This window comes from Salmo salar, chromosome ssa05, assembly GCF_905237065.1.
Source record: "Salmo salar chromosome ssa05, Ssal_v3.1, whole genome shotgun sequence".
Classification (NCBI taxonomy): domain Eukaryota; kingdom Metazoa; phylum Chordata; class Actinopteri; order Salmoniformes; family Salmonidae; genus Salmo; species Salmo salar.
Window position 1 is genome coordinate 38,195,896 of NC_059446.1, and position 25,441 is coordinate 38,221,336.

Below are 25,441 nucleotides of genomic sequence, written 5' to 3' on the forward strand. Positions count from 1 at the left end.
GTTCTCTTTAAGTTGAACGCTTGTCACTGGTGTAATGGAATGGATGCAACGTTTTTCTCACTTTGCAGTCTAGAGCGCGTCACACTGTTAACCCCTTGAGCTTTGTATCTCGATATCCCTTCGGTCTTTACTCCTCGTTGATTGTTCTAGCTTCTGTCAATGTCATCAGAACATTTGTTTCATTATGTTGGGTTGACCTTTCGTTAGCTACTTCCCCGTGTTTTGCATTGAATAGAACGCTTGTCCTTTAATAAAGACATCGTCATTTCGTGTAGCGGATGTCCAACACGAGACTGTCCACTGGAGTTTACCTCCGTATTCTAACTAGTCAAATGATATACTCTCTTATTATTACGTGAGTAATATAGGCTATAAACAACACGATGTCGCTATAGACCACAGAATTTGATATTCTATGACTCCTCCTCTCTGAATGAAAAAGAGAATCGAGTCACTCGTCCCGAGCGCCTTTGTCAACAGACACTCGAATGGCGGTGAGACTGAGAGGGCGGGGTTGTGTACAGGATCTATCTAACTGATTATTATTTTTTATAATTAGGTTTCATTGGAATGTGAATATTTTCTATTGGATTCATTTACTTTGTACACGCAGCGATGGGTCGTCGAAGACAAAGGGAACGCGTTTGGATTCAGTGCGTCGCGTTGCTTTGTTTATTTGACTGGTCTGCAGCGCAGATCTCTTACTCCGTTTCAGAGGAGGTGGACAAAGGCACGTTCGTGGGGAATCTCGCTAAGGATTTAAACCTTAATGTACACGAACTGGAGTCGAGGGGTCTAAGGATTGTATCGGGACATAGTAAGAGGTATTTTGATGCGAATCTGAAAACAGGAGTACTGTTCGTTAACGAGAGGATAGACAGAGAGGAGCTTTGTCCGAGTACGGTAAAGTGTTCTCTAAATATAGAGGCCATATTGAGCCATCCTATGCTTCTCCATCGCATTGAGGTGAATATTTTAGACATCAATGACAATTCTCCGTCATTCATGAAAAAGGTTGCTACTTTTAACATATCTGAATCTTCATACCCCGGCGAGCGATACCCACTACCAATAGCGAATGACGCAGATACCGGCAGTAACTCGGTAAAGAGCTACAAGCTGAGCCCGAATGAACACTTCTCCCTGGATGTACAGAGCGGTGGAGAGCAGAGTGTGTCTGCTGAGTTGGTGCTGCAGAAAGCTTTAGACCGAGAGAAACAGCCCGTGATCCAGCTCACACTGACCGCTGTAGATGGTGGAAAACCTCCACAATCCGGAACGCTGCCTATTGTTGTAAATGTCATAGATTCTAATGATAATTCACCCTCATTTAGCAAGCCGCTGTATAAGGTCAGTGTGTCTGAGAATATACCTTTTGGGACTACAGTCTTAACACTCAGTGCTACTGATTTAGACGAAGGACTAAACAGTAAACTCGTGTATTCATTCGTTGAGCGTGGGAATCTGAATCCTGCTGATATGTTTGCCCTAAATCCAGACACTGGGGAAATGACTGTAAAGGCGAATTTGGATCATGAGGCAAATGCTGCGTATGAAATCCGGGTGCAAGCAACTGACCAAGGCTCCTCACCCCGCAGTGGTTATTCTAAAGTGTTGGTGGAAGTTATTGATGTCAACGACAATGCCCCTGAAGTCTCGGTGACGTCACTTATGAGCCCAGTGAAAGAGGATAGTGAAATGGGGACAGTGGTCGCCTTGGTAACTGTGATAGATAAAGATGGAGGGAAAAACGGCCTCACCAACTGTAAACTTGTTGGCTCTGTTCCTTTTAAACTGAAGTCGAACTATAAAAACTATTATTCGTTAGTTGTAGATGGGCCTCTTGACAGAGAGAGCACTGCTCAGTACAATGTCACCATCACAGCTACGGATGGAGGGACCCCGCCTCTCTCCAGCACCAGCGTTATTACTGTAGAGGTTTCTGATGTGAATGACAATGCTCCTCGCTTCTCAGAACCCGTTATTAATGTTTATGTTAAAGAGAACAGTCCAGTAGGTGACGTCATTTATACGACGTCTGCTTTGGATCCAGATTCAGATGAAAATGCAAAAGTGACGTATTCATTATTAGATAAAAGTGTTTCAATATCATCTTCTGTAAATATAAACTCAGATACAGGAGATATAGTCAGCCTGCAGTCTTTTAACTATGAGGAGATACAAACTTTCCAGTTCAAAGTTCAGGCCACAGACTCTGGTGTTCCTCCTCTCAGCAGCAACGTGACTGTGAACGTTTTTATCCTGGATGAGAATGACAACAGACCTGGGATTCTCGCGCCCTATTCTGATCACGGCTCCGTTAACTCTGAGAACATTCCCTATTCTGCTGAAGCGGGCTACTTTGTGGCCAAGATCAGGGCTGTAGACTCCGACTCTGGCTACAATGCGCTGCTTTCTTATCACATCTCTGAGCCCAAGGGAACCAACCTCTTCAGAATCGGAACCAGCACCGGGGAACTAAGGACTAAGAGGCGAATGAGTGACAATGACCTGAAAACTCACCCGTTGGTCGTGGTGGTTTCTGATAACGGAGAACCCTCACTGTCAGCGACTGTGTCTATTGATGTAGTGGTGGTTGAAAGTACAGGTGAAATACAGACTCAATACAGAAACGTACCGAGAAAGGAGGAGAGCTTCTCTGATTTAAACCTGTATTTGCTGATCGCCATTGCCTCGGTGTCAGTGATATTTTTACTGAGCCTCATCAGTTTAATCGCTGTAAAATGCCACAGGACAGACGACAGTTTCAAAAGGTACAGCGCCCCAATGATCACCACACACCCTGACGGGAGCTGGTCTTACTCTAAATCTACTCAGCAGTATGACGTGTGTTTCAGCTCAGACACACTGAAGAGTGACGTAGTGGTTTTCCCCGCGCCGTATCCACCTGCAGATGCAGAACTGATCAGTATTAATGGAAATGACACGTTTGACAGGACTCAGACGTTACCCAACCAAGACAAGGTAAGATCTATACATAAACGCGCCTATTTTTCTATTGAAATATAGCTTCATGAATTACTCCTTTGATCTCCCCATAGTCAAAGATAACTCTTTTCAAAGTTCCTCTTACCTTGAAAAGAGCCATCCACTTCAGAGTTATCGCAATGGATTTGTTTTGCACTATGCCTTTGGCCTCCTGGCTTCATAAAGCGAGATTTGCTGTCCCTGGTTCTGAAGGAGTGCTAATCTTCTGAAATGAATATTCGCGCGAAGCGTTCAATGCTCTCTGACGTATGAATGAATGGCCTTCCATGACACTTCTCAATTGTGCAATTTTCTCACCCTAGCATTTGTATACGTAGGGTATTGCGAGAAAATAAGGTGGAACATATGGGAATTGTAAGTATGCATCATATTGATGATATAGGCTTCATAATTATCATCGACATTGAACGCCTAAAGGTGCATACTGTCGTATATTTGTCCATTTCAACCGCGTAGGCCTATATTTGTTTCCAAAGGTCTATCTATGTTCAGTAAGCGGTAAAATCTTACAGAATGCTGTCCATGGTGTTGAAACCGTTTTTGATCTCTGCTGATTGGGACATTTTTTTTTTTAGGTAATACTTGTCACTGGTGTAATGGAATAGATGCAATTTGGGAATTCACGTTTGAGGTGTGTTTCTTTGCAGTCTTGAGAGCGTCACGGTGTTAACCACTTGAGCTTAGCATAGCAATATCCCGTGTCTTCATCATGCCTTCTGTCATTGTTATCAGAATATGACTGTGGGAACATTTATTTTACTATATGAGGTTGACATTTCTTGAGCTACTTTCCTGTGTTTTGCATTGAACAGAACGTTTGTCCTTTTCAATACATAGCTAGGCATTTCGGGTAGTAAATGTCCAACACGAGTATTCTCAGCATTCTAACGTAAGTGAAATTCTAACAACAAGTGAAATATTTACTATAGGATCTTATTTTACACGAGTAATATAGGCAATGTATAACAGTAACACACGGTGTCGCTATAGACCGCAGAAATGAATGTCGTCGCTGATATTCTATGACTCCTCCTCTCTTAATGAGAAAGAGAATTTCGTCACCACTCCCGAGCGCTTTGCGATCAGAAAATCTCGAACGGTGGTGAGATGGACAGGGCTTGGCTGTGTACATTTGGAAATTCATGGATATGTGACTTTTCCACTGGGATATTTTTTTTTGTACAAGCAGCGATGGGTCGTCGAAGACAAAGAGAACGCGTTTGGATTCAGTGCGTCGCGTTGCTTTGTTTATTTGACTGGTCTGCAGCGCAGATCTCTTACTCCGTTTCAGAGGAGGTGGACAAAGGCACGTTCGTGGGGAATCTCGCTAAGGATTTAAACCTTAATGTACACGAACTGGAGTCGAGGGGTCTAAGGATTGTATCGGGACACAATAGGCCTAAGAGGTATTTCGAGGCGAATTTGAAAACAGGAATTCTATATGTTGAGGAGAGGCTAGACCGAGAGGAGCTTTGTCCGAATACGGTAAAGTGTTCGCTAAACATACAGGCCATATTGAGCCATCCTACGCAGCTCCACCGTATAGAGGTGAATATCATTGACATAAATGACAATGCACCATCTTTTCGTGAAACCGTGAAATTATTAAATATTTCAGAATCCTCATATCCCGGTGAGAGATACCTTCTACCGGTAGCCAATGACGCAGACACGGGCAGTAACTCGGTAAAGAGCTACAAGCTGAGCCCGAATGAACACTTCTCCCTGGATGTACAGAGCGGCGGAGAGCAGAGTGTGTCTGCTGAGTTGGTGCTGCAGAAAGCTTTAGACCGAGAGAAACAGCCTGTGATCCAGCTCACACTGACCGCTGTAGACGGAGGAAAACCTCCCAGATCGGGAACGTTACAGATTATTGTTAACGTGATGGATGTAAATGACAATACGCCAGTATTTAGTCAATCCCTTTACAAGGCATGTGTTTCTGAAAACGTTGCCTTTGCGTCATCTATATTAACAATCACCGCTACTGATTTAGATGAGGGGGTAAATGGTGATCTTGTTTATTCTTTCATTGAACGGGGGCATTTTAATCCTGCCGATACATTTTCCATAAATTCAGACACAGGTGAAATTAAACTAAAGGGGAAGTTAGATTATGAGGAAAACGCTGCGTACGAAATTCGTGTGCAGGTGTCAGACCGTGGGCACTCTCCTCGCAGTGCCCACGGTAAAGTGTTAGTGGAAGTTATTGATGTTAATGACAATACCCCTGAAATATCCGTGACGTCACTTATGAGCCCTGTGAGAGAGGATGCTGAGTTAATGTCTGTGGTCGCCTTGGTCACAGTAAATGATAAAGATGGAGGTAAAAATGGCCTCACCAACTGTAAACTTGTAGGGTCTGTCCCTTTCAAACTAAAGTCAAACTACAAAAACGATTATTCTTTAGTAGTAGATGGGCCCCTTGACAGAGAGAGTGTTTCTCAGTATAATGTCACCATCACAGCTACGGATGAAGGGACCCCGCCTCTCTCCAGCACCAGCGTTATTACAGTACACGTTTCTGATGTGAATGACAACGCTCCTCGCTTCTCAGAACCCGTTATTAATGTTTATGTTAAAGAGAACAGTCCGGTAGGTGACGTCATTTATACGATGTCTGCTTTTGATCCAGATTCAGATGAAAATGCAAAAGTGACGTATTCATTATTAGATAAAAGTGTTCCAATATCATCATCTGTAAATATAAACTCAGATACAGGAGATATAGTCAGCCTGCAGTCTTTTAACTATGAGGAGATGAAAACTTTCCATTTTAAAGTTCAGGCCACAGACTCTGGTGTTCCTCCTCTCAGCAGCAACGTGACTGTGAACGTTTTTATCCTGGACGAGAATGACAACAGACCTGGGATTCTCGCGCCCTATTCTGATCACGGCTCCGTTAACTCTGAGAACATTCCCTATTCTGCTGAAGCGGGCTACTTTGTGGCCAAGATCAGGGCTGTAGACGCCGACTCTGGCTACAATGCGCTGCTTTCTTATCACATCTCTGAGCCCAAGGGAACCAACCTCTTCCGAATCGGAACCAGCACCGGGGAACTAAGGACTAAGAGGCGAATGAGTGACAATGACCTGAAAACCCACCCGTTGGTCGTGGTGGTTTCTGATAACGGAGAACCCTCACTGTCAGCGACTGTGTCTATTGATGTAGTGGTGGTTGAAAGTACAGGTGAAATCCAGACTCAATCCAGAAACGTACCGAGAAAGGAGGAGAGCTTCTCTGATTTAAACCTGTATTTGCTGATCGCCATTGCCTCGGTGTCAGTGATATTTTTACTGAGCCTCATCAGTTTAATCGCTGTAAAATGCCACAGGACAGACGACAGTTTCAAAAGGTACAGCGCCCCAATGATCACCACACACCCTGACGGGAGCTGGTCTTACTCTAAATCTACTCAGCAGTATGACGTGTGTTTCAGCTCAGACACACTGAAGAGTGACGTAGTGGTTTTCCCCGCGCCGTATCCACCTGCAGATGCAGAACTGATCAGTATTAATGGAAATGACACGTTTGACAGGACTCAGACATTACCAAACAATGAGAAGGTAAGAGTTACAGGTCAGTTAAAACTGAAGTCTGTTTTTCCCCCTTTGTTTAGGCCTACCAAGTTATCTGCATTGTTTTGCTTATGCTGGTTATTATGACGTTGTTTTGTTACTCGTTTGAATGATCCGTTTTATTTTAGAACGTTCTGAAGTTGTAACAATGTGTTACCAGTTTTACCAGTTGTAACATTTGTACCAGTTGTAACATTTGCTTCCTATTTGCCTGCATGGTTAAAACGAGAGCGGTCTCGCTCTCCATGGTGCTGAAACGCATCACGCCCGTTTGCGAGAAGTTTGTCTGATGAAGTGGCTGAACATTTGGGTTCCGGTGTCTATGTTAACTTGGCCGAATCAAATTGAGTAGTTTTTACCTCCTCAAATTTAAAATACTGTAGAACTCACCAATATCATCGGGTATTAACAGATATTATGGTCATGATCCGTAGCTTGTATGGTCACTGTTACCTTTTATGTGTTTTGGGGGATTGCTGTTTTTGTTCTTCACTTCCACAGAAATCTATAGCCGAGTTGTTCCGTTTTCTCTGTAGATATCCACCCGGTGTCGCTATCTGCTCACACAGTGTAAATCCTCGCTCGTTGTTTGAGGCTCCTCCCTCTACAGGGGCATTGTTCGGTGTCGAAAAAAAGGCTTTGTTTGCCCGAGCAGCAGAACATCGTGGATCTCGTCTGGATCTGTTTTCGATTTTAAGAAATTACGCAGCTATGCGGACGATAGCTGCTTTCGGTAGCTGAAGGTTTGGTAAACAAAATACTGTCACAATGACTCACAGAGCGTTTATTTTTCATTCGTGGATGTACTACCTTCTGCCGTTGTCCCATCTTTGGAGTATCGCATCAGCACAGATTGTCTATTCCATATCGGAGGAATCTAACCCGGGCACTGTTGTTGGACATTTCGCAAAGGATTTGCATCTTAACGTGCAGGACCTTGAATATCGTGGGTTTGAGATTTCGGGACTCAATAAGAGGTATTTCGATGTAAATACAAAGACTGGCGTTTTGTCCGTGAGGGAGAGAATAGACAGAGACGAGCTCTGTACTCGGAGCACGAAGTGTTCGTTAACGCTAGAAGCCATTGTGAATTCGCCATTGAACCTATACCGCTTTGAGGTGAATGTTTTGGATATAAATGATAACTCGCCATCGTTTAGGTCTCCTAAAACATATTTGAATGTATCGGAGTCTGCATTTCCAGGTGAGAGATTTCCTTTGGACAGCGCCTACGACGCAGACATAGGAGCTAACTCGGTAAAGAGCTACAAGCTGAGCCCGAATGAACACTTCTCCCTGGATGTACAGAGCGGTGGAGAGCAGAGTGTGTCTGCTGAGTTGGTGCTGCAGAAAGCTTTAGACCGAGAGAAACAGCCAGTTATCCAGCTCACACTGACCGCTGTAGATGGTGGAAAACCTCCTCGATCAGGGACGTCACTTATTATAATAAATGTAGAGGATGTTAACGACAATATTCCTATTTTCTCAAAGCCCCTCTACAAAGCTCGTATTCCTGAGAATATGCCTCCAGGCAGCTCCGTGATTATGGTTCAAGCGAAAGATTCAGATGAGGGGCTAAACGGAGAAATAGTGTATAGTTTTATCAACCAAAACAACGATAATAGCATTGATGCATTTGCAATTAATTCCGTTACTGGAGAAATCACTGTGAAAGGCGTGGTTGATCACGAGACAAACAACGCTTTTGAAATCCGTGTCCAAGCTAAAGACAAAGGCCACAAGCCAAGAGCATCTCACTGTAAAGTGCTGGTTGAAATTACCGACGTGAATGACAATCCACCAGAGATATCTGTCACGTCTTTAGTTAACGTTGTAAAAGAGGATGCGTCATTAGGGACAATGGTTGGTCTGATAACAATAATTGACAATGACGCAGGCAAAAATGGCGCTGTACAGGTTCAAATACTAGACTCCGTACCATTTACGATAAAGAGCTCTTATAATAATCATTATTCTTTAGTGGTAGACGGGCCTCTTGACAGAGAGAGTGTTTCTCAGTATAATGTCACCATCACAGCTACGGATGAAGGGATCCCGCCTCTCTCCAGCACCAGCGTTGTTACTGTAGAGGTTTCTGATGTGAATGACAACGCTCCTCGCTTCTCAGAGCCCGTTATTAATGTTTATGTTAAAGAGAACAGTCCGGTAGGAGACGTCATTTATAAGATGTCTGCTTTTGACCCAGACTCAGATGAAAATGCAAAAGTAACTTATTCTTCATTAGATAAGCGTGTTTTCGTATCATCTTCTGTAAATATAAACTCAGATACAGGAGATATAGTCAGTCTTCAGTCTTTTAACTATGAGGAGATGAAAACTTTCCAGTTCAAAGTTGAGGCCACAGACTCTGGTGTTCCTCCGCTCAGCAGCAACGTGACTGTGAACGTTTTTATCCTGGATGAGAATGACAACAGACCTGGGATTCTCGCGCCCTATTCTGATCACGGCACCGTTAACTCTGAGAACATTCCCTATTCTGCTGAAGCGGGCTACTTTGTGGCCAAGATCAGGGCTGTAGACGCCGACTCTGGCTACAATGCGCTGCTTTCTTATCACATCTCTGAGCCCAAGGGAACCAACCTCTTCCGAATCGGAACCAGCACCGGAGAACTAAGGACTAAGAGGCGAATGAGTGACAATGACCTGAAAACCCACCCGTTGGTCGTGGTGGTTTCTGATAACGGAGAACCCTCACTGTCAGCGACTGTGTCTATTGATGTAGTGGTGGTTGAAAGTACAGGTGAAATCCAGACTCAATACAGAAACGTACCGAGAAAGGAGGAGAGCTTCTCTGATTTAAACCTGTATTTGCTGATCGCCATTGCCTCGGTGTCAGTGATATTTTTACTGAGCCTCATCAGTTTAATCGCTGTAAAATGCCACAGGACAGACGACAGTTTCAAAAGGTACAGCGCCCCAATGATCACCACACACCCTGACGGGAGCTGGTCTTACTCTAAATCTACTCAGCAGTATGACGTGTGTTTCAGCTCAGACACACTGAAGAGTGACGTAGTGGTTTTCCCCGCGCCGTATCCACCTGCAGATGCAGAACTGATCAGTATTAATGGAAATGACACGTTTGACAGGACTCAGACATTACCCAACAAAGACAAGGTAAGATCTAGGCTGTACATAAACGGGCCTTTTATTCTATTGAATTATACCGTTATTGCTCCTTTAAACTTCTTGCAGTCAAGAATATTGTTTTCGAAGTTTCTCTTACTTTAGAAAACAGCCCTTAACTCTAGAGTTGTCACCTTTGCTTATTTCCAATGAGCGTGTAGCCTCAGGTCTTGATAGAGTGTTGCTGTCCATGGTGCTGAAGGGGCGCTAAGCTTTCAGAACTAAACTTAACATCTGTGACGTACGAATGCCTCTCTATGACGCGGTGGAAGTGTGTTCCGAGTTACTTTTGGAATTTGATTCAATAATCCAAAAATGACTTGTTTCAACGGATGATAGAGTTGCAACCTAATTGAAATTGGCAAATTGGGAGCTTTGTAATGGCAGCAGAATCGGAACGTCAGCTATTGTTGTTTCTTTGATGGATTCTGTTTTTTTTCTTCTTCATGATTGTGCAACAACCAATACTTTCTTTCATAGGATGTAGTTTTATTTCCAACTTCTATTTATATAATGTCAACACTTACCCCCATGTTTAGAATGTTACTACTTAAAGCATTCTTCTGAGTCCATCTTCTCTCTCTCTCTTGCATCCACAAGATCGATTCATTGATGGTGATAGCATGTTGTTGAATCTTTTACAAACCACCACCGAGGTTCAGTGATATATTAATTGAAGCAAACAGACAGTCTTTTAAATTGAGTGTAAATGGAGGAGTCTGTGTTTCTGTGTGAGAGTGAGCTGGCTTGGCACAAGCAGGGGCCTGCCTATCTTTTTGAGTCCCCAGGTGGTGTGTGGATGACAGGATAGGCCTCTCTCTCTCTCTCGCTCTCGAGCCCTTTATTCTGCCGTTCCCTCAGCTTGGAGGATTACTGCTGTAACAACCTTTTCTTTCACATCTGAGTGCATGAGTAATCCTTCTCTTTCATTCTCTCCCTTATCCTTTTTATCTATCCCCTCTGTTTCTGACCCCTGCTGTTGCTTTGTACATTTCCCTGACTCACTGTGTATTTCTCTCAATCTCATGGTCTCTCTGCTCCTATTGCATTCCCAACCCTTCATCGATTTCCCTCAAACCCTCTGCCCTTTTCCCTGTCTCTATCCCTGCCTGTCTTTCTCGGTCTATGTTCCCTTTTCTAATTCATAATTTCTCTTTCCGCCAGTCTCACTTTCTCTTGCTTTCCCACCCTTCAATGCCCTCTCTGCCCCTCCCCCACCTACCTTTCCCCTCAGCCCACAGGCCTTGTTCCATCCCTCTGATTCTCTCTCCCCTTATTTCACTCTCTATGCATCATTTTCCTTCCATTTTCTCAGCCTCAGTGTATCGCTCGATGTCAATTCCTATCTATCTCTTTGTCTCCCTATCGCCCTATCCCACCCTCCTTCCGTCTACCCTCCCTCCTTCAGTCCACCAAGCTTGTTTTCATGTGTGTGTGCCTGTGTGTGTGTGTGTGGGGTAGCAGCTGAGAGGAGTAATGGTGAAATAGCAGCAGCTCTCCCCAGACATGCATGCTATCAGCCTGAGCATGTTGTAAACAGGATTCTTCCCGTTTTCATTAGCATGCGCTAAGTGTGTCAGGGCGGCTCGATCCGCTCAGTGTGTAAGCTGCTCAGCCCCTTTTTGTTGGACTACACAGACTGTGTCTATCAACAGCTAACGCTATCTACTCATGCGGATTGAGCATTCTTTTGGCCATTTAAAGTGGTGCTGTTTTCAACCAGTGGCATTCAAGTGGGTTTGTAAATATTGTATAGTCTAGGCCTCAATGCAGCTCTCTCCTCCTTGGTCTCTGTATCGCATGAAAGCTCTATGATGTACTTCTCTTTGATAATACGTTCTTTAATACTCTTTCATAATACACTGACCTATTTTTTTGTGAGTGGTCGGTCAGTAAAAACAACTAAATAAAATACAAGCTCAGAGCCACTGTATGATCATTTGGTTGGTTCAGAATGTATGTTATCTATGTGGTCTGCTTCGGGGCTCTCTATGATCACACAGGGGTTCTGAATATTGCAGTGCATGTGTAAGTGGGTCAGTGTGTGTTCGTAAGATTGCAGTGCCAATGCGAGTCAGTATGTGTTTACCAGGTGTCTGAGAGTCACACAATATATATTCTCTCTCTCTCTCTCTCTCTCTCTCTCTCTCTCTCTCTCTCTCTCTCTCTCTTTGCATTCGAGTGGTTTCAGAATGCGCTCTGTAGGCTGCAGCTCTCTCTCTCTCTCTCTCTCTCTGTGTGTGAGAGAGAGAGGCTGTGGTAATTTTCCGCTCTGCGCTGCAGCAGCAAGGATCTCTCAGAGCCTTGGCTTCTCGGTGAGCTGCAGGCTGGGCTCTGGGCTGGGCGGGGCTGACGTTACCGGCAGCAACTCAGCTGTCAATCACAGCTAAATCGGGGAGGCGGGACAAAGAGTTAGGGGAATGAGGTCGCAGGGCTTATTCCTCCAGCTCTCAGGTCACCACCATGCCTGTGTGTGTGGTTGGGTGGGTGTTTGTCAGTGTGGCCTCTGTGTACGTGTGTTTATTTGAGTGTGCGTAATTGCCTAATATCAACAGATTCATGTTGGTGTATTAAATAGTATTGCACTTGGTGTATGAGTTTCTTTGTGGGAGCAGCAGTGTGTGTAGTCCTGTATTTAGCTGAGTGTGTGTTATTCAATAACGTGTTTATTACATTGGCTGTGTGTTAAGTGTGTGTTGGCTAAAAGCCTCTCCCTCTGCTCTGCTGGCCCCAGTGTTGCAAAAAGCATTACATTATTGATTATCTAAGTACATTATCCCTGGTGAGGTAGCCAGCTAAGTGCTTCACAATTTTACTGGATTGTATTTCTACAACAGGGGCATTCATTCACCTACTGTAAGTCATTTAGGTTCAGTAACCATCCAGATGGGGTCAACTATTGTTTCCCCCAAAAAACACCTTTCCCCCAGCTCTCTGGTTCAGATTTTGGTTGCATCATGGTTGACATGATTGGGCTAATGATAATGCAGCACCTTGAGACGCCTGCTCTTTGTCCTGGCTTTGTTCCAGCCTCCTTTGTTTAGCACACAGACATGCACGCATGGACACTCGGTGTGAACACGTCACTTCCCGTTTTCCTCCCTCCTGGGTGTGGCTCTTGGCAAGGGGATGGGAGCTCAGCTAAGGTTGCCATGGAGGTTGCTATGGAGATGATCCCCATTGCTGACGTGCACCAGTCTGTTTCTTAGAGAGAGAGAGAACTGCAAATGTAAATCCACCCCACTCAAAGATGAAAAAAGAGAGAGTGGAAAGGCAGAGTGAGGGAGAAAGGTGTGAGAATAGAGAGAGAATAATGGATTGAGGATTGAGGACAGGAAAAAGGTGGCAGATTAGAACAGGGAGTGTGAATGTGAAATCATGTGAAAGGGAAAGAAGGAGAGAGCCTGGATGAGGCAGACGAAAACAAATTAAACAACAAAATGTGTCTTGCAGCTAAGTGGAAATTACAAGGGGCTGAGAATTGGTCACAGATAAAGACTGCACACACACACACACACTCACGCGTTATGGCGTTAGGCTGTTGTTGCAGTCTATAGATTAGCTTTGTCATGTTCAGAACCACAGGGTTCTTCCATATACATGCATCCCCGTCCATCCAGTGTGGCTACTAAGCCAGGGGTCCTGAGTGGAGGGATAGAGGGGATCGTGCGCCTGCCTGCTGTCTCAGATAGCTTTGTTTACCACAACATGAATCTGTTTGATTTTATGTTCAGGCAGAACGGGGACAGCCCACACGCTGTTTAACCCCTCCAGGACCCCGGAGGAGAGATTTACTTCCACTTTCGTACTGTCATGCCCATTACACAGAAAGGAGAGGATACACTGGGGAAGGCACAGCCAAACGCACCCAGCACAGTCTCTCCATCCAACCCTCTACGCTGAAAGGGAGGTACACTTGGGAAGGTTCAGCCAAACGCAGCCAGAACAGCCTCTCCACCTCATCCTACATACATGGGAAGGGGTCATCATCTCTACTGAAACCAAGATGTTATATATGAGATTGAAAAGGTTCTAAAGCATGTTATGAATGAGTTAAATACGCGGGGGTAAACCCGCGCACCACTTTCAAACAGGCCCTTCGATCTATGAGTCTTTAGATGGAGATTCTCGGTAGAAAGGTGTGCGGTCCCTCATAATACATTGGTGTTACAAAGTTAGCGCCGATGCCGCTAGAGTGTTAGCATGTTATTAATCGGACGTGATGCAAAATGCAGTTAAGAGTTTTGCCGCACGGTAGCCTTTGATCTCTGTGTGCTGGAAGGTCTTTACGATATCATGGTTCGGTTCTGGATTCATTAACAGGGAAAGGGGTATACCTCGTCAGTTGCACAACTGAATGCAGTCAACCGAAACTCAAAACCTCTGAATAAGAGAGGTGCTGGGGGATGCCTAAATCAACATCCATGTCACCAGCGCACTGGGAACAGTTGTTGTCGGGGGTTAACTGCCTTGCTCAAAGGCAGGACAGCAGATTTTCCCACCTTGCCGGCCCAGGGATTCAAACCAGTGACCTTACGTTTATTATTAAAATGTATTTTATTTCACCTTTATTTAACCTGTCTGGGCTAGGGGGCAGTATTTTCACGGCCGGATGAATAACGTACCCAATTTAAACATGTTACTACTCTGGCCCAGAAACTAGAATATGCATATTATTAGTAGATTTGGATAGAAAACACTTTGAAGTTTCTAAAACTGTTTGAATGGTGTCTGTGGGTATAACAGAACTCATATGGCAGGCAAAAACCTGAGAAAAAGTCAACCAGGAAGTGGAGGATCTGAGAATTGTAGTTCTTCTTTTTAGTCCCTTTCGAAACTACAGTATCCGTGGGGTTACGTTGCACTTCCTAAGGCTTCCATTGGCTGTCTAAAGCCTTTAGAAAGTGGTTTGAGCATTCTCCTGTCACTGGGCAGATAATAGGAGCTCAGTTTCTGAGTGGACTGCCTGGCAACAAAGGGATTGGATATGCGCAGTCACGCGAGCACGCTGTTCCTTCTTTTTCTCCTTGAATGAATACGCTATTGTCCGGTTGGAATATTATCGCAATTTTACGTTAAAAATACCATAAAGATTGATTTTAAACAGCGTTTGACATGCTTCTAAGTACGGTAATGGAACATTTTGACTTTTCGTCTCTGGTTCCGCGCTCGCGCGTTATGCCTTTGGATAAGTGATCTGTACGCACGAACAAAACGGAGGTATTTGGACATAAATATGGATTATTTGGAACAAAAACAACATTTCTTGTGGAAGTAGCAGTCCTGGGAGTGCATTCTGACAAAGATCAGCAAAGGTAAGAGAATATTTCTAATACTAATTCTGAGTTTAGGTTGCCCCGAACTTGGCAGGTGTCTGTATAGCTCACTGTGATGGCTGAGCTATGTACTCAGAATATTGAAAAAATATGCTTTCTCCGTAAAGCTATTTTAAATTCTGACACAGCAGGTGAATCCAGGGGTAGTCTATCTATAATTCTTTAAATAATTGTTATATATTTTGTCAACGTTTATGATGAGTATTTTTGTAAATTGATGTGCACATTCACCGGACGTTTTGGTGGGAATACATTTTCTGAACATCACGCGCCAATGTAAAATGCTGTTTTTGGATATAAATATGAACTTTATCGAACAAAACATACATGTATTGTGTAACATAATGTCCTAGGAGTGTCATCTGATGAAGATCGTCAAAGGTTAGTGCTTCATTTAGCTGTGTTTTGGGTTTTATTGACACATGTCCTTGCTTGGAAAATGGCTGTGTGATTATTTTTGTCTATGTACTCTCTTAACATAGTGTAATGTTTTGCTTTCCCTGTAAAGCCTTTTTGAAATCGGACAATGTGGTTACATCGAGGAGAAGTATATCTTTAAAATGGTGTAAAATAGTTGTATGTTTGAGAAAGTTGAATTATGACTTTTTGTTGTTTTTGAATTTGCCGCCCTGATATTTCACTGGCTGTGTCCCGCAGGTGGGCGTCCCACATAGCCCATATAAGTTAACCAGGTAGGCTAGTTGAGAACAAGTTCTCATTTGCAACTGCGACCTGGCCAAGATAAAGCGTAGCAATTCGACACATACAACAACACAGAGTTACACATGGAATAAACAAAACATACAGTCAATAATACAGTAGAACAAAAGAAAACAAAAAGTCTATATACAGTGAGTGCAAATGAGGTAAGTTAACTTCTCAGGGCTACGTGGGACACGCTATTCAACAGCCAGTGAAATAGCATGGCGCGAAATACAAAACAGCAAAAATCTCATAATTTCATTTTCTCAAACAATCAACTATTTTACACCATTTTAAAGATACATTTCTCGTTAATCTAACCACATTGTCCGATTTCAAAAAGGCTTTACGGCGAAAGCATAAAATTAGATTATGTTAGGACATAAACTTCACAAGAAAAACCACACAGCCATTTTCCAAGCAAGGACATGCATCACAAAAAACAAAAATACAGCTAATATATTCACTAACCTTTGATGATCTTCATCAGATGGCACTCATAGGACTTCATGTTACACAATACATGTATGTTTTGCTCGATAAAGTTCATATTTATATCCAAAAACCCCATTTTACATTGGCGCGTGATGTTCAGAAAATGTATTCCCACCAAAACTTCCGGTGAATGTGCACATCAATTTACAAAAATACTCATCATAAACGTTGATAAAATTTACAACAGTTATTGAAAGAATTATAGATACACTTCTCCTTAATTCAACCGCTGTGTCAGATTTCAAAACAGCTTTACGGCGAAAGCACATTGTTCAATATTCTGAGTACAGAGCTCAGCCATCAAAGCAAGCTATACAGTTACCCGCCAAGTTCTAGAGTCAACAAAACTCAGAAATAGTATTATAAATCTTCACTTACCTTTGCTGAGCTTTGTCGGAATGCACTCCCAGGACTCCCACTTCCACAAGAAATGTTCGTTTTGTTCGATAAACTCCATATTTATGTCCAAATACCTCCTTTTATTTGCGCGTTCAGATCACTATCCAAAGGCAAAATGCGCAAGCGCAAAACCCGAGACGAAAAGTCCAAAAGTTCCATTACCGTTCGTAGAAACATGTCAAACGATGTTTACAATCAATCCTTAGTCTTTTTAACATAAATATTCTATAATATTCCAACCGGACAATAGCGTAATCATTACAGAGGAAAAAGAAGGAACGGAGCACCTGCGTGCCTGCGCAGAAATCAACTCCTTGGTCTCAGGCTTGAGACAGCTCTTATTCTCTCCCCAGTAACAGTAGAAGCATGAAACAAGGTTCTAAGGACTGTTGACATCTAGTGGAAGCCTTAGGAAGTGCAAAATGAACCCTAAGTCACTGTATACTGGATAGGGAATCACTTGAAAAACTACAAACCTCAGATTTCCACACTTCTTGGTTGGATTCTTCTCAGGTTTTTGCCTGCCATATGAGTTCTGTTATACTCACAGACATCATTCAAACAGTTTTAGAAACTTCGGAGTGTATTCTATCCAAATATACTAATAATATGCATATCCTACCTTCTGGGCCTGAGTAGCAGGCAGTTTAATTTGGGCATGTAATTCATCTAAATTTCCGAATACCGCCCCCTGTCACTAAAAAGTTAAAGCTAGTGAGGGAGATATGAGTCCAGCTTCAGAGATTTTTGCACTTTGTTCCAGTCATTGGCAGCAGAGAACTGGAAGGAAAGGCGGCCAAAGGAGGAATTGGCTTTGGGGGTGACCAGTGAGATATACCTGCTGGAGCGCATGCTACGAGTGGGTGCTGCTATGGTGACCAGTGAGCTGAGATAAGGCGGGGCTTTACCTAGCAGAGACTTGTAGATAACCTGTAGCCAGTGGGTTTGGCGACGAGTATGAAGCGAGGGCCAGCCAACGAGAGCATACAGGTCGCAATGGTGGGTAGTGTATGGGGCTTTTGTGACAAAACGGATGGCACTGTGATAGACTGCATCCAGTTTGTTGAATAGAGTGTTGGAGGCTATTTTATAGATGACATCACCGAAGTCGAGGATCGGTAGGATGGTCAGTTTTACGAGGTTGTGTTTGGCAGCATGAGTAAAGGATGATTTGTTGCGATATAGGAAGCCGATTCTAGATTTCATTTTGGATTGGAGATGCTTAATGTGAGTCTGGAAGGAGAGTTTACAGTCTAACCAGACACCCAGGTATTTGTAGTTGTCCACGTATTCTAAGTCAGAGCCGTCTGGACAGGCGAGCAGGTGAGGGCAGTGATCGATTGAATAGCATGCATTTAGTTTTACCTGCGTTTAAGAGCAGTTGGAGGCCACGGAAGGAGAGTTGTGTGGCATTGAAGCTCGTCTGGAGGTTAGTTAACAGTGTCCAAAGAGGGGCCAGAAGTATACAGAATGGTGTCATATGCGTAGAGGTGGATCAGAGAATCACCAGCAGCAAGAGCAACATCATTGATGTATACAGAGAAAAGAGCCGGCCCGAGAATTGAACCCTGTGGCCCACCCAGAGAGATTGCCAGAGGTCCGGACAACAGGCCCTCCGATTTGAGACACTGAACTCTATCAGAGAAGTAGTTGGTGAACCAAGCGAGGCAATCATTTGAGAAATCAAGGCTGTTGAGTCTGCCAATAAGAATGTGGTGATTGACAGAGTCGAAAGCCTTGGCCAGGTCGATGAACACGGCTGCACAGTAATGTCTCTTATCGATGGCGATTATGATGTCGTTTAGGACTTTGAGCGTGGCTGAGGTGCACCCATGACCAGCTCTGAAACCAGATTGCATAGCGGAGAAGGTACGGTGGGATTCGAAATGGTCGGTAATCTGTTTGTTAACCTGGCTTTCGAAGACCTTAGAAAGACAGGGTAGGATAGATATAGGTCTGTAGCAGTTTGGGTCTAGAGTGTCACCCCCTTTGAAGAGGGGGATGACCGCGGCAGCTTTCCAATCTTTGGGAATCTCAGACGATACGAAAGAGAGGTTGAACAGGCTAGTAATAGGGGTTGCAACAATTTTGGTAGATCATTTTAGAAAGAGAGGGTCCAGATTATCTAGCCCGGCTGATTTGTATGGGTCCAGATTTTGCAGCTCTTTCAGAACATCTTCTACCTGGATTTGGGTGAAGGAGAAATGGTGGGGGCTTTGGCGGGTTGCTGTGGAGGGTGCCGGGCAGTTGACCGGGGTAGGGGTAGCCAGGTGGAAAGCATGGCCAGCCGTAGAGAAATGCTTATTGAAATTCTCAATTATTGTGGATTTATCGGTGGTAACAGTGTTTCCTAGCCTCAGAGCAGTGGGCAGCTGGGAGGAGGTGCTCTTATTCTCCATGGACTTTACAGTGTCCCAGAACTTTTTTGAGTTAGTACTACAGGATGCAAATTTCTGTTTGAAAAAGCTAGCATTAGCTTTTCTAACTGCCTGTGTATATTTGTTCCTAACTTCCTTGAAAAGTTGCATATCACGGGGGCTATTCGATGCTAATGCAGAACACCACAGGATGTTTTTGTGCTGGTCAAGGGCACACAGGTCTGGAGTGAACCAAGGACTATATCTATTCCTAGTTCTACATTTTTTGAGTGGGGCATGCTTATTTAAGATGATGAAGAAGGCACTTTTAAAGAATAGCCTGGCATCATCTACTGACAGGACGAGGTCAATGTCATTCCAGGATACCCCGGCCAGGTTGATTAGAAAGGCCTGCTCGCAGAAGTGTTTTAGGGAGCGTTTGACAGTGATGAGGGGTGGTCGTTTGGTCGCAGACCCATTACGGATGCAGGCAATGAGGCAGTGATCGCTGAGATCTTGATTGAAAACAGCAGAGGTGTATTTGGAGGGCGAGTTAGTTAGGATGATATTTTTGAGGGTGCCCATGTTTACGGATTTGGGGTTGTACCTGGTAGTTTCATTGATAATTTGTGTGAGATTGAGGGCATCAAGCTTAGATTGTAGGATGGCCGGGGTGTTAACCTCTCTCGGGTATGTGGGACGAAATCGTCCCACCTAGTCAACAGCCAGTGGAATCGAGTGGCGCGAAATACAAAAACCTTAAAAATGCTATAACTTCAATTTCTAGTTATGTTCAAATATCCTCTGTTTTGTTCGTGCGTTCAGGTAACTATCCAAACGGTGACGCGCGGACGCATGTCGTGACAAAAAAAATCTAAATATTCCATTACCGTACTTAGAAGCATGTCAAACGCTGTTTAAAATCTATTTTTATGCTATTTTTCTCGTAAAATAGCGATAATATTCCAACCGGGGTGACATTGTATTCATTCAAAGGCTGAAAGAAAAAAATGGAGAATTCACATGAACGCGCATCTCCAGTGTCACTGTTCTCAGCCTGACCACTCCCAAAATATCCTGCTGTTTTTCGCCCAGAGACAGGAGAGACGTCATTCCACTTTCTGGCGCTTTCTGAGAGCCAATGGAAGCCTTAGAAAATGTCACGTTACAGCAGAGATGCTATATTTTCGATAGAGATGCCACAGAAGGAGAACAAATTGTCAGACAGGGCACTTCCTGTATGGAATCTTCTCAGGTTTTGGCCTGCCATATGAGTTCTGTTATACTCACAGACACCATTCAAACAGTTTTAGAAACTTTAGAGTGTTTTCCATCCAAATCTACTAATTATATGCATATTCTCGTTTCTGGGCAAGAGTAGTAACCAGTTTAAATCGGGTACGTTTTTTATCCGGCCGTGCAAATACTGCCTCCTAGCCCCAACAGGTTAATGAAGCTCCCGACAAACAGTTCTTGTGCAGATGTTGCTTCCACAGGCAGTTTGGAACTTGGTAGTGAGTGTTGCAACCGACAACAGATGATTTTTACAAGCTACACGCTTCAGCACTCTGCGGTCCCTTTCTGTGGGCTTGTGTGGGAGACCTGGGCTAGCAGTTAGCAGACCGGGGCAGGCAAGCTAGCAGTTAGCAGACCTGGGCTAGCAAGTTAGCCTTTGGGGGACGTCGTGATGGGGGTAAGTCTGTTTTTGCCTCTTCGTAAGGTGACGTCGATAGACCAGTTGTGGAATTAGTAGGCTTCCAAGTAGCTCAAGATAGCTAGCAGGCCAGTTAGCAGAATGGGCCTTCGGCGGACGTCGCGCCTGAGGGGCCTGTTGGAATCCTCGGGCAGATTGTCGGTATTCCAGTCGTAGAGGATCGGCGGGGTTCCGTGCCCCGTACCGGCAGTAGAAGGGGTCCGGATATTGTAGCCCAGGAGTGGGCTTCGGTGGTAGCACAGGAGCCCTGGCCGAGCTAGCTTCAGGCTAATTGGTGCTTGCTCCGGGATGGAAACGCTAGCCAGGAGTAGTCACCCGGGATTGCGGTTAGCTAGTTGCGAAGATCCATGTGAACATGTTCAGAGTTTGCGGTAGGAATCCGGGGATATGAGGGAAAAAAAATATATATATAAAATAATAATAGGTCCGTTATGCTCTGGTTTGAGTGACGTTCGAACTGGCGAGAGCATTCCGAGCTAAAGGTTAGCTGATGACCGCTAGCAATGGTTTGCTGATAGCTGGTAGGTAGTTAGCTGGCTAGCTTCAGTTGAGGGATTCCAGATCCGAAGTAAATAGAAATACTTTAGAAAAAAGAAAAAAAACTGATCCACGCCACATTGGGTGAGGCGGGTTGCAGGAGAGTATTTAGAAGTTCAGGTTTAGGAAAATATTTTTAAAAGATATGCGAAGAAAAAGATGTTAAAAGATACAGTGAGGGAAAAAAGTATTTGATCCCCTGCTGATTTTGTACGTTTGCCCACTGACAAAGAAATGATCAGTCTATAATTTTAATGGTAGGTTTATTTAAACAGTGAGAGACAGAATAACAACAAAAAAATCCAGAAAAACGCATGTCAAAAATGTTATAAATTGATTTGCATTTTAATGAGGGAAATAAGTATTTGACCCCCTCTCAATCAGAAAGATTTCTGGTTCCCAGGTGTCTTTTATACAGGTAACGAGCTGAGATTAGGAGCACACTCTTAAAGGGAGTGCTCCTAACCGCAGCTTGTTACCTGTATAAAAGACACCTGTCCACAGAAGCAACCAATCAATCAGATTCCAAACTCTCCACCATGGCCAAGACCAAAGAGCTCTCCAAGGATGTCAGGGACAATATTGTAGACCTACACAAGGCTGGAATGGGCTACAAGACCATGGCCAAGCAGCTTGGTGAGAAGGTGACAACAGTTGGTGCGATTATTCGCAAATGGAAGAAACACAAAAGAACTGTCAATCACCCTCGGCCTGGGGCTCCATGCAAGATCTCACCTCGTGGAGTTGCAATGATCATGAGAACGGTGAGGAATCAGCCCAGAACTACACGGGAGGATCTTGTCAATGATCTCAAGGCAGCTGGGACCATAGTCACCAAGAAAACAATTGGTAACACTCTACGCCATGAAGGACTGAAATCCTGCAGCGCCCGCAAGGTCCCCCTGCTCAAGAAAGCACATATACATACCCGTCTGAAGTTTGCCAATGAACATCTGAATGATTCAGAGGACAACTGGGTGAAAGTGTTGTGGTCAGATGAGACCAAAATGGAGCTCTTTGGCATCAACTCAACTTGCCGTGTTTGGAGGAGGAGGAATGCTGCCTATGACCCCAAGAACACCATCTCCACCGTCAAACATGGAGGTGGAAACATTATGCTTTGGGGGTGTTTTTCTGCTAAGGGGACAGGATAACTTCACCGCATCAAATGGATAATGGACTGGGCCATGTACCGTCAAATCTTGGGTGAGAACCTCCTTCCCTCAGCCAGGGCATTGAAAATGGATCGTGGATGGGTATTCCAGCATGACAATGACCCAAAACACACGGCCAAGGCAACAAAGGAGTGGCTCAAGAAGAAGCACATTAAGGTCCTGGAGTGGCCTAAGCCAGTCTCCAGACCTTAATCCCATAGAAAATTTTGTGGATGGACCTGAAGGTTCGAGTTGCCAAACGTCAGCCTCGAAACCTTAATGACTTGGAGAAGATCTGCAAAGAGGAGTGGGACAAAATCCCTCCTGAGATGTGTGCAAACCTGGTGGCCAACTACAAGAAATGTCTGACCTCTGTGATTGCCAACAAGGGTTTTGCCACTGTCGTGTCTTTTGCTATGCTGGATTAAGTGATATGACATGCTAACTTATAAAATGATTTCTCTGTAATTAATATTACCTGATTAAGCTAATCATGTAAATGTAATTAACTAGAAAGTCGGGGCACCACGGAAGAACGTTTATAGAGCCGTTATCTTCCGAATAAACTCTTAAAATACTTTGTAATATTTTACATCGATAGCAGTCAATATTAACCCTTGTTTTATTTTCAGTCTCATAATGAAAGTTGTAAGTTCTTGGCTATCTTCACGTACCCTGGCTAACAAGTTGAATCAGCAATACAAAATTGGGTTTAATTATTTATTTACTAAATACCTAACTAATCACACATAATTACAAATACACAGAATACAATGATGTCATACAGAATTCACCCCTGGTGAACGGAACCTGTATGAAAGCTGGTTCCACAAAGGAAAGGGGGTTGGGCTTGAATGAAAGAGCGGGAAGATTTAGGAACAGAGAAACAGCAGCTAGGCTATCGTAAATACATTATCTTATGCATTCTAAATTACCGCCCATTTGGAAAAGGAAAGTGCAATAAATATTTACTCTGAGCTGCGCTTCGGTAGATTGGTCGTAGATGCTGGCCGGACCTTCCTGTCCTCGCAAGAATGTCTCTGGTGGTAAATTGGATACGTGGTGGTATCTTCGTCCGTCTGTTAGACTGGATCCGTCGTCCGTCCTTTCCTAGCCCACGTTACAGCGGCCGCTGCTAACTCAACGGCTAGGAAGTAGCACTTCTGTAGTGAATAAGCTCAAAGTTCATACCATTCGCCACCAAAGCTCACGCCGAGGTTGGCTTAGTTCTGTTCTTGACATGTGTGTCCTTCTAACGTAGAGGCTGCAGACCTCACGTACTGGAACCAACGTGGTTATCTTTTCGTCAAAGGATTATATAGTGGAGAGGGGGAGGGAGGTGTTTCATCGTTTATAACCCCTGTCTCTTCACAGGGTTGGGCCACTGATCGAGCAGGGCACTTTCCTTATGAAAACCCAAATCTCTCATTCGGAAGCTAAAATTACATTTCATCTCCTAACAAACATTTTCAATATCAAACATTTCAATTGCATAACAATTCCATGTGACTCTGATAACTAGAGGGCGTATACTTTCTCAGATACAGTTTATGTCGTCCTGTCATCAGTCATAATGTCTCAGATGACAACCGAACTGACATACATACTCATTACGTTCCCAAGCATATTTCCAACTGGTTTTATTAACAAAATATGTGGTACCTTTCCCCATTTGTTTGATGTTCCCAGACTCTCTATATTTAACACAGGCTATTCAAGTCCTTCAGTAGATTCAGAGAGGGGAAGGGAGAAAGGTATTTATGGGGGGGGGATCATAAACCTTACCCACAGGCCAACGTCATGACACCACCAAGTACTAAGTCATGTTTTGCAGAGGGGTCAAATACTTATTTCCCTCATTAAAATGCAAAACATTTTATAACATTTTTGACATGCGTTTTTCTGGATGTTTTTGTTGTTATTCTGTCTCTCACTGTTCAAATAAACCTACCATTAAAATTATAGACTGATCATTTCTGTGGGCAAACATACAAAATCAGCAGGGGATCAAATACTTTTTTCCCTCACTGTATATACAAGGGACACGACAGGACAAAGACTGCTACGCCATCTTGGATTACAATACAATACAACATTATTGGCCCAATGCTCTTAACCTCTAGGCTACCTGACAGAAATACCAGATATGTTGTCTGTTAGTTATATCTGTTTTTATGCGCTTACGGGTGTGGTTGATCATGTTTACCACAGAGTGCTCTGATCAATCTCTGAGATCTGGCTTGTGTGATTTGTAATGCCTTGTTGCAGACATGGATTCTCCTGCAGGCTGAGGGTGTTGTCATTGGAAATAGATTCTCTCATCAGCATCTTTTAGTTTCCTTAATGACTTGGAGAAGATCTGCAAAGAGGAGTGGGACAAAATCCCTCCTGAGATGTGTGCAAACCTGGTGGCCAACTACAAGAAATGTCTGACCTCTGTGATTGCCAACAAGGGTTTTGCCACTGTCGTGTCTTTGGCTATGCCGGATTAAGTGATATGACATGCTAACTTATAAAATGATTTCTCTGTAATTAATATTACCTGATTAAGCTAATCATGTAAATGTAATTAACTAGAAAGTCGGGGCACCACGGAAGAACGTTTATAGAGCCGTTATCTTCCGAATAAACTCTTAAAATACTTTGTAATATTTTACATCGATAGCAGTCAATATTAACCCTTGTTTTATTTTCAGTCTCATAATGAAAGTTGTAAGTTCTTGGCTATCTTCACGAACCCTGGCTAACAAGTTGAATCAGCAATACAAAATTGGGTTTAATTATTTATTTACTAAATACCTAACTAATCACACAGAATTACAAATACACAGAATACAATGATGTCATACAGAATTCACCCCTGGTGAACGGAACCTGTATGAAAGCTGGTTCCACAAGGGAAAGGGGGTTGGGCTTGAATGAAAGAGCGGGAAGATTTAGGAACAGAGAAACAGCAGCTAGGCTATCGTATGACACACACTGCAGGGACAGACTCGGCATGGTCTCCACAAT

The 25,441-nt window shown here is 43.7% G+C and overlaps 1 protein-coding gene across 23 annotated transcripts in view; it reads left to right on the top strand.

Annotated features, from left to right (window-relative positions):
- Positions 1-25,441, top strand: part of LOC106604881 (protocadherin alpha-C2) — a 221,101-nt gene that overhangs the window by 140,247 nt on the left and 55,413 nt on the right. Inside the window, exon 1 of one of the 23 annotated variants that reach the window (XM_045718176.1) lies at positions 458-2,985. The exons of 19 other annotated variants lie outside the window; for them this stretch is intronic. In XM_045718176.1, the coding sequence (XP_045574132.1) occupies positions 616-2,985 (2,370 nt within the window). In that variant the 5' untranslated portion in view covers positions 458-615. Of the gene's footprint in view, positions 1-457; positions 2,986-3,939; positions 6,577-6,617; positions 9,727-25,441 lie in introns of those variants that run through there. 3 more of the 23 variants (XM_045718162.1, XM_045718182.1, XM_045718175.1) reach the window with 3 other exon arrangements.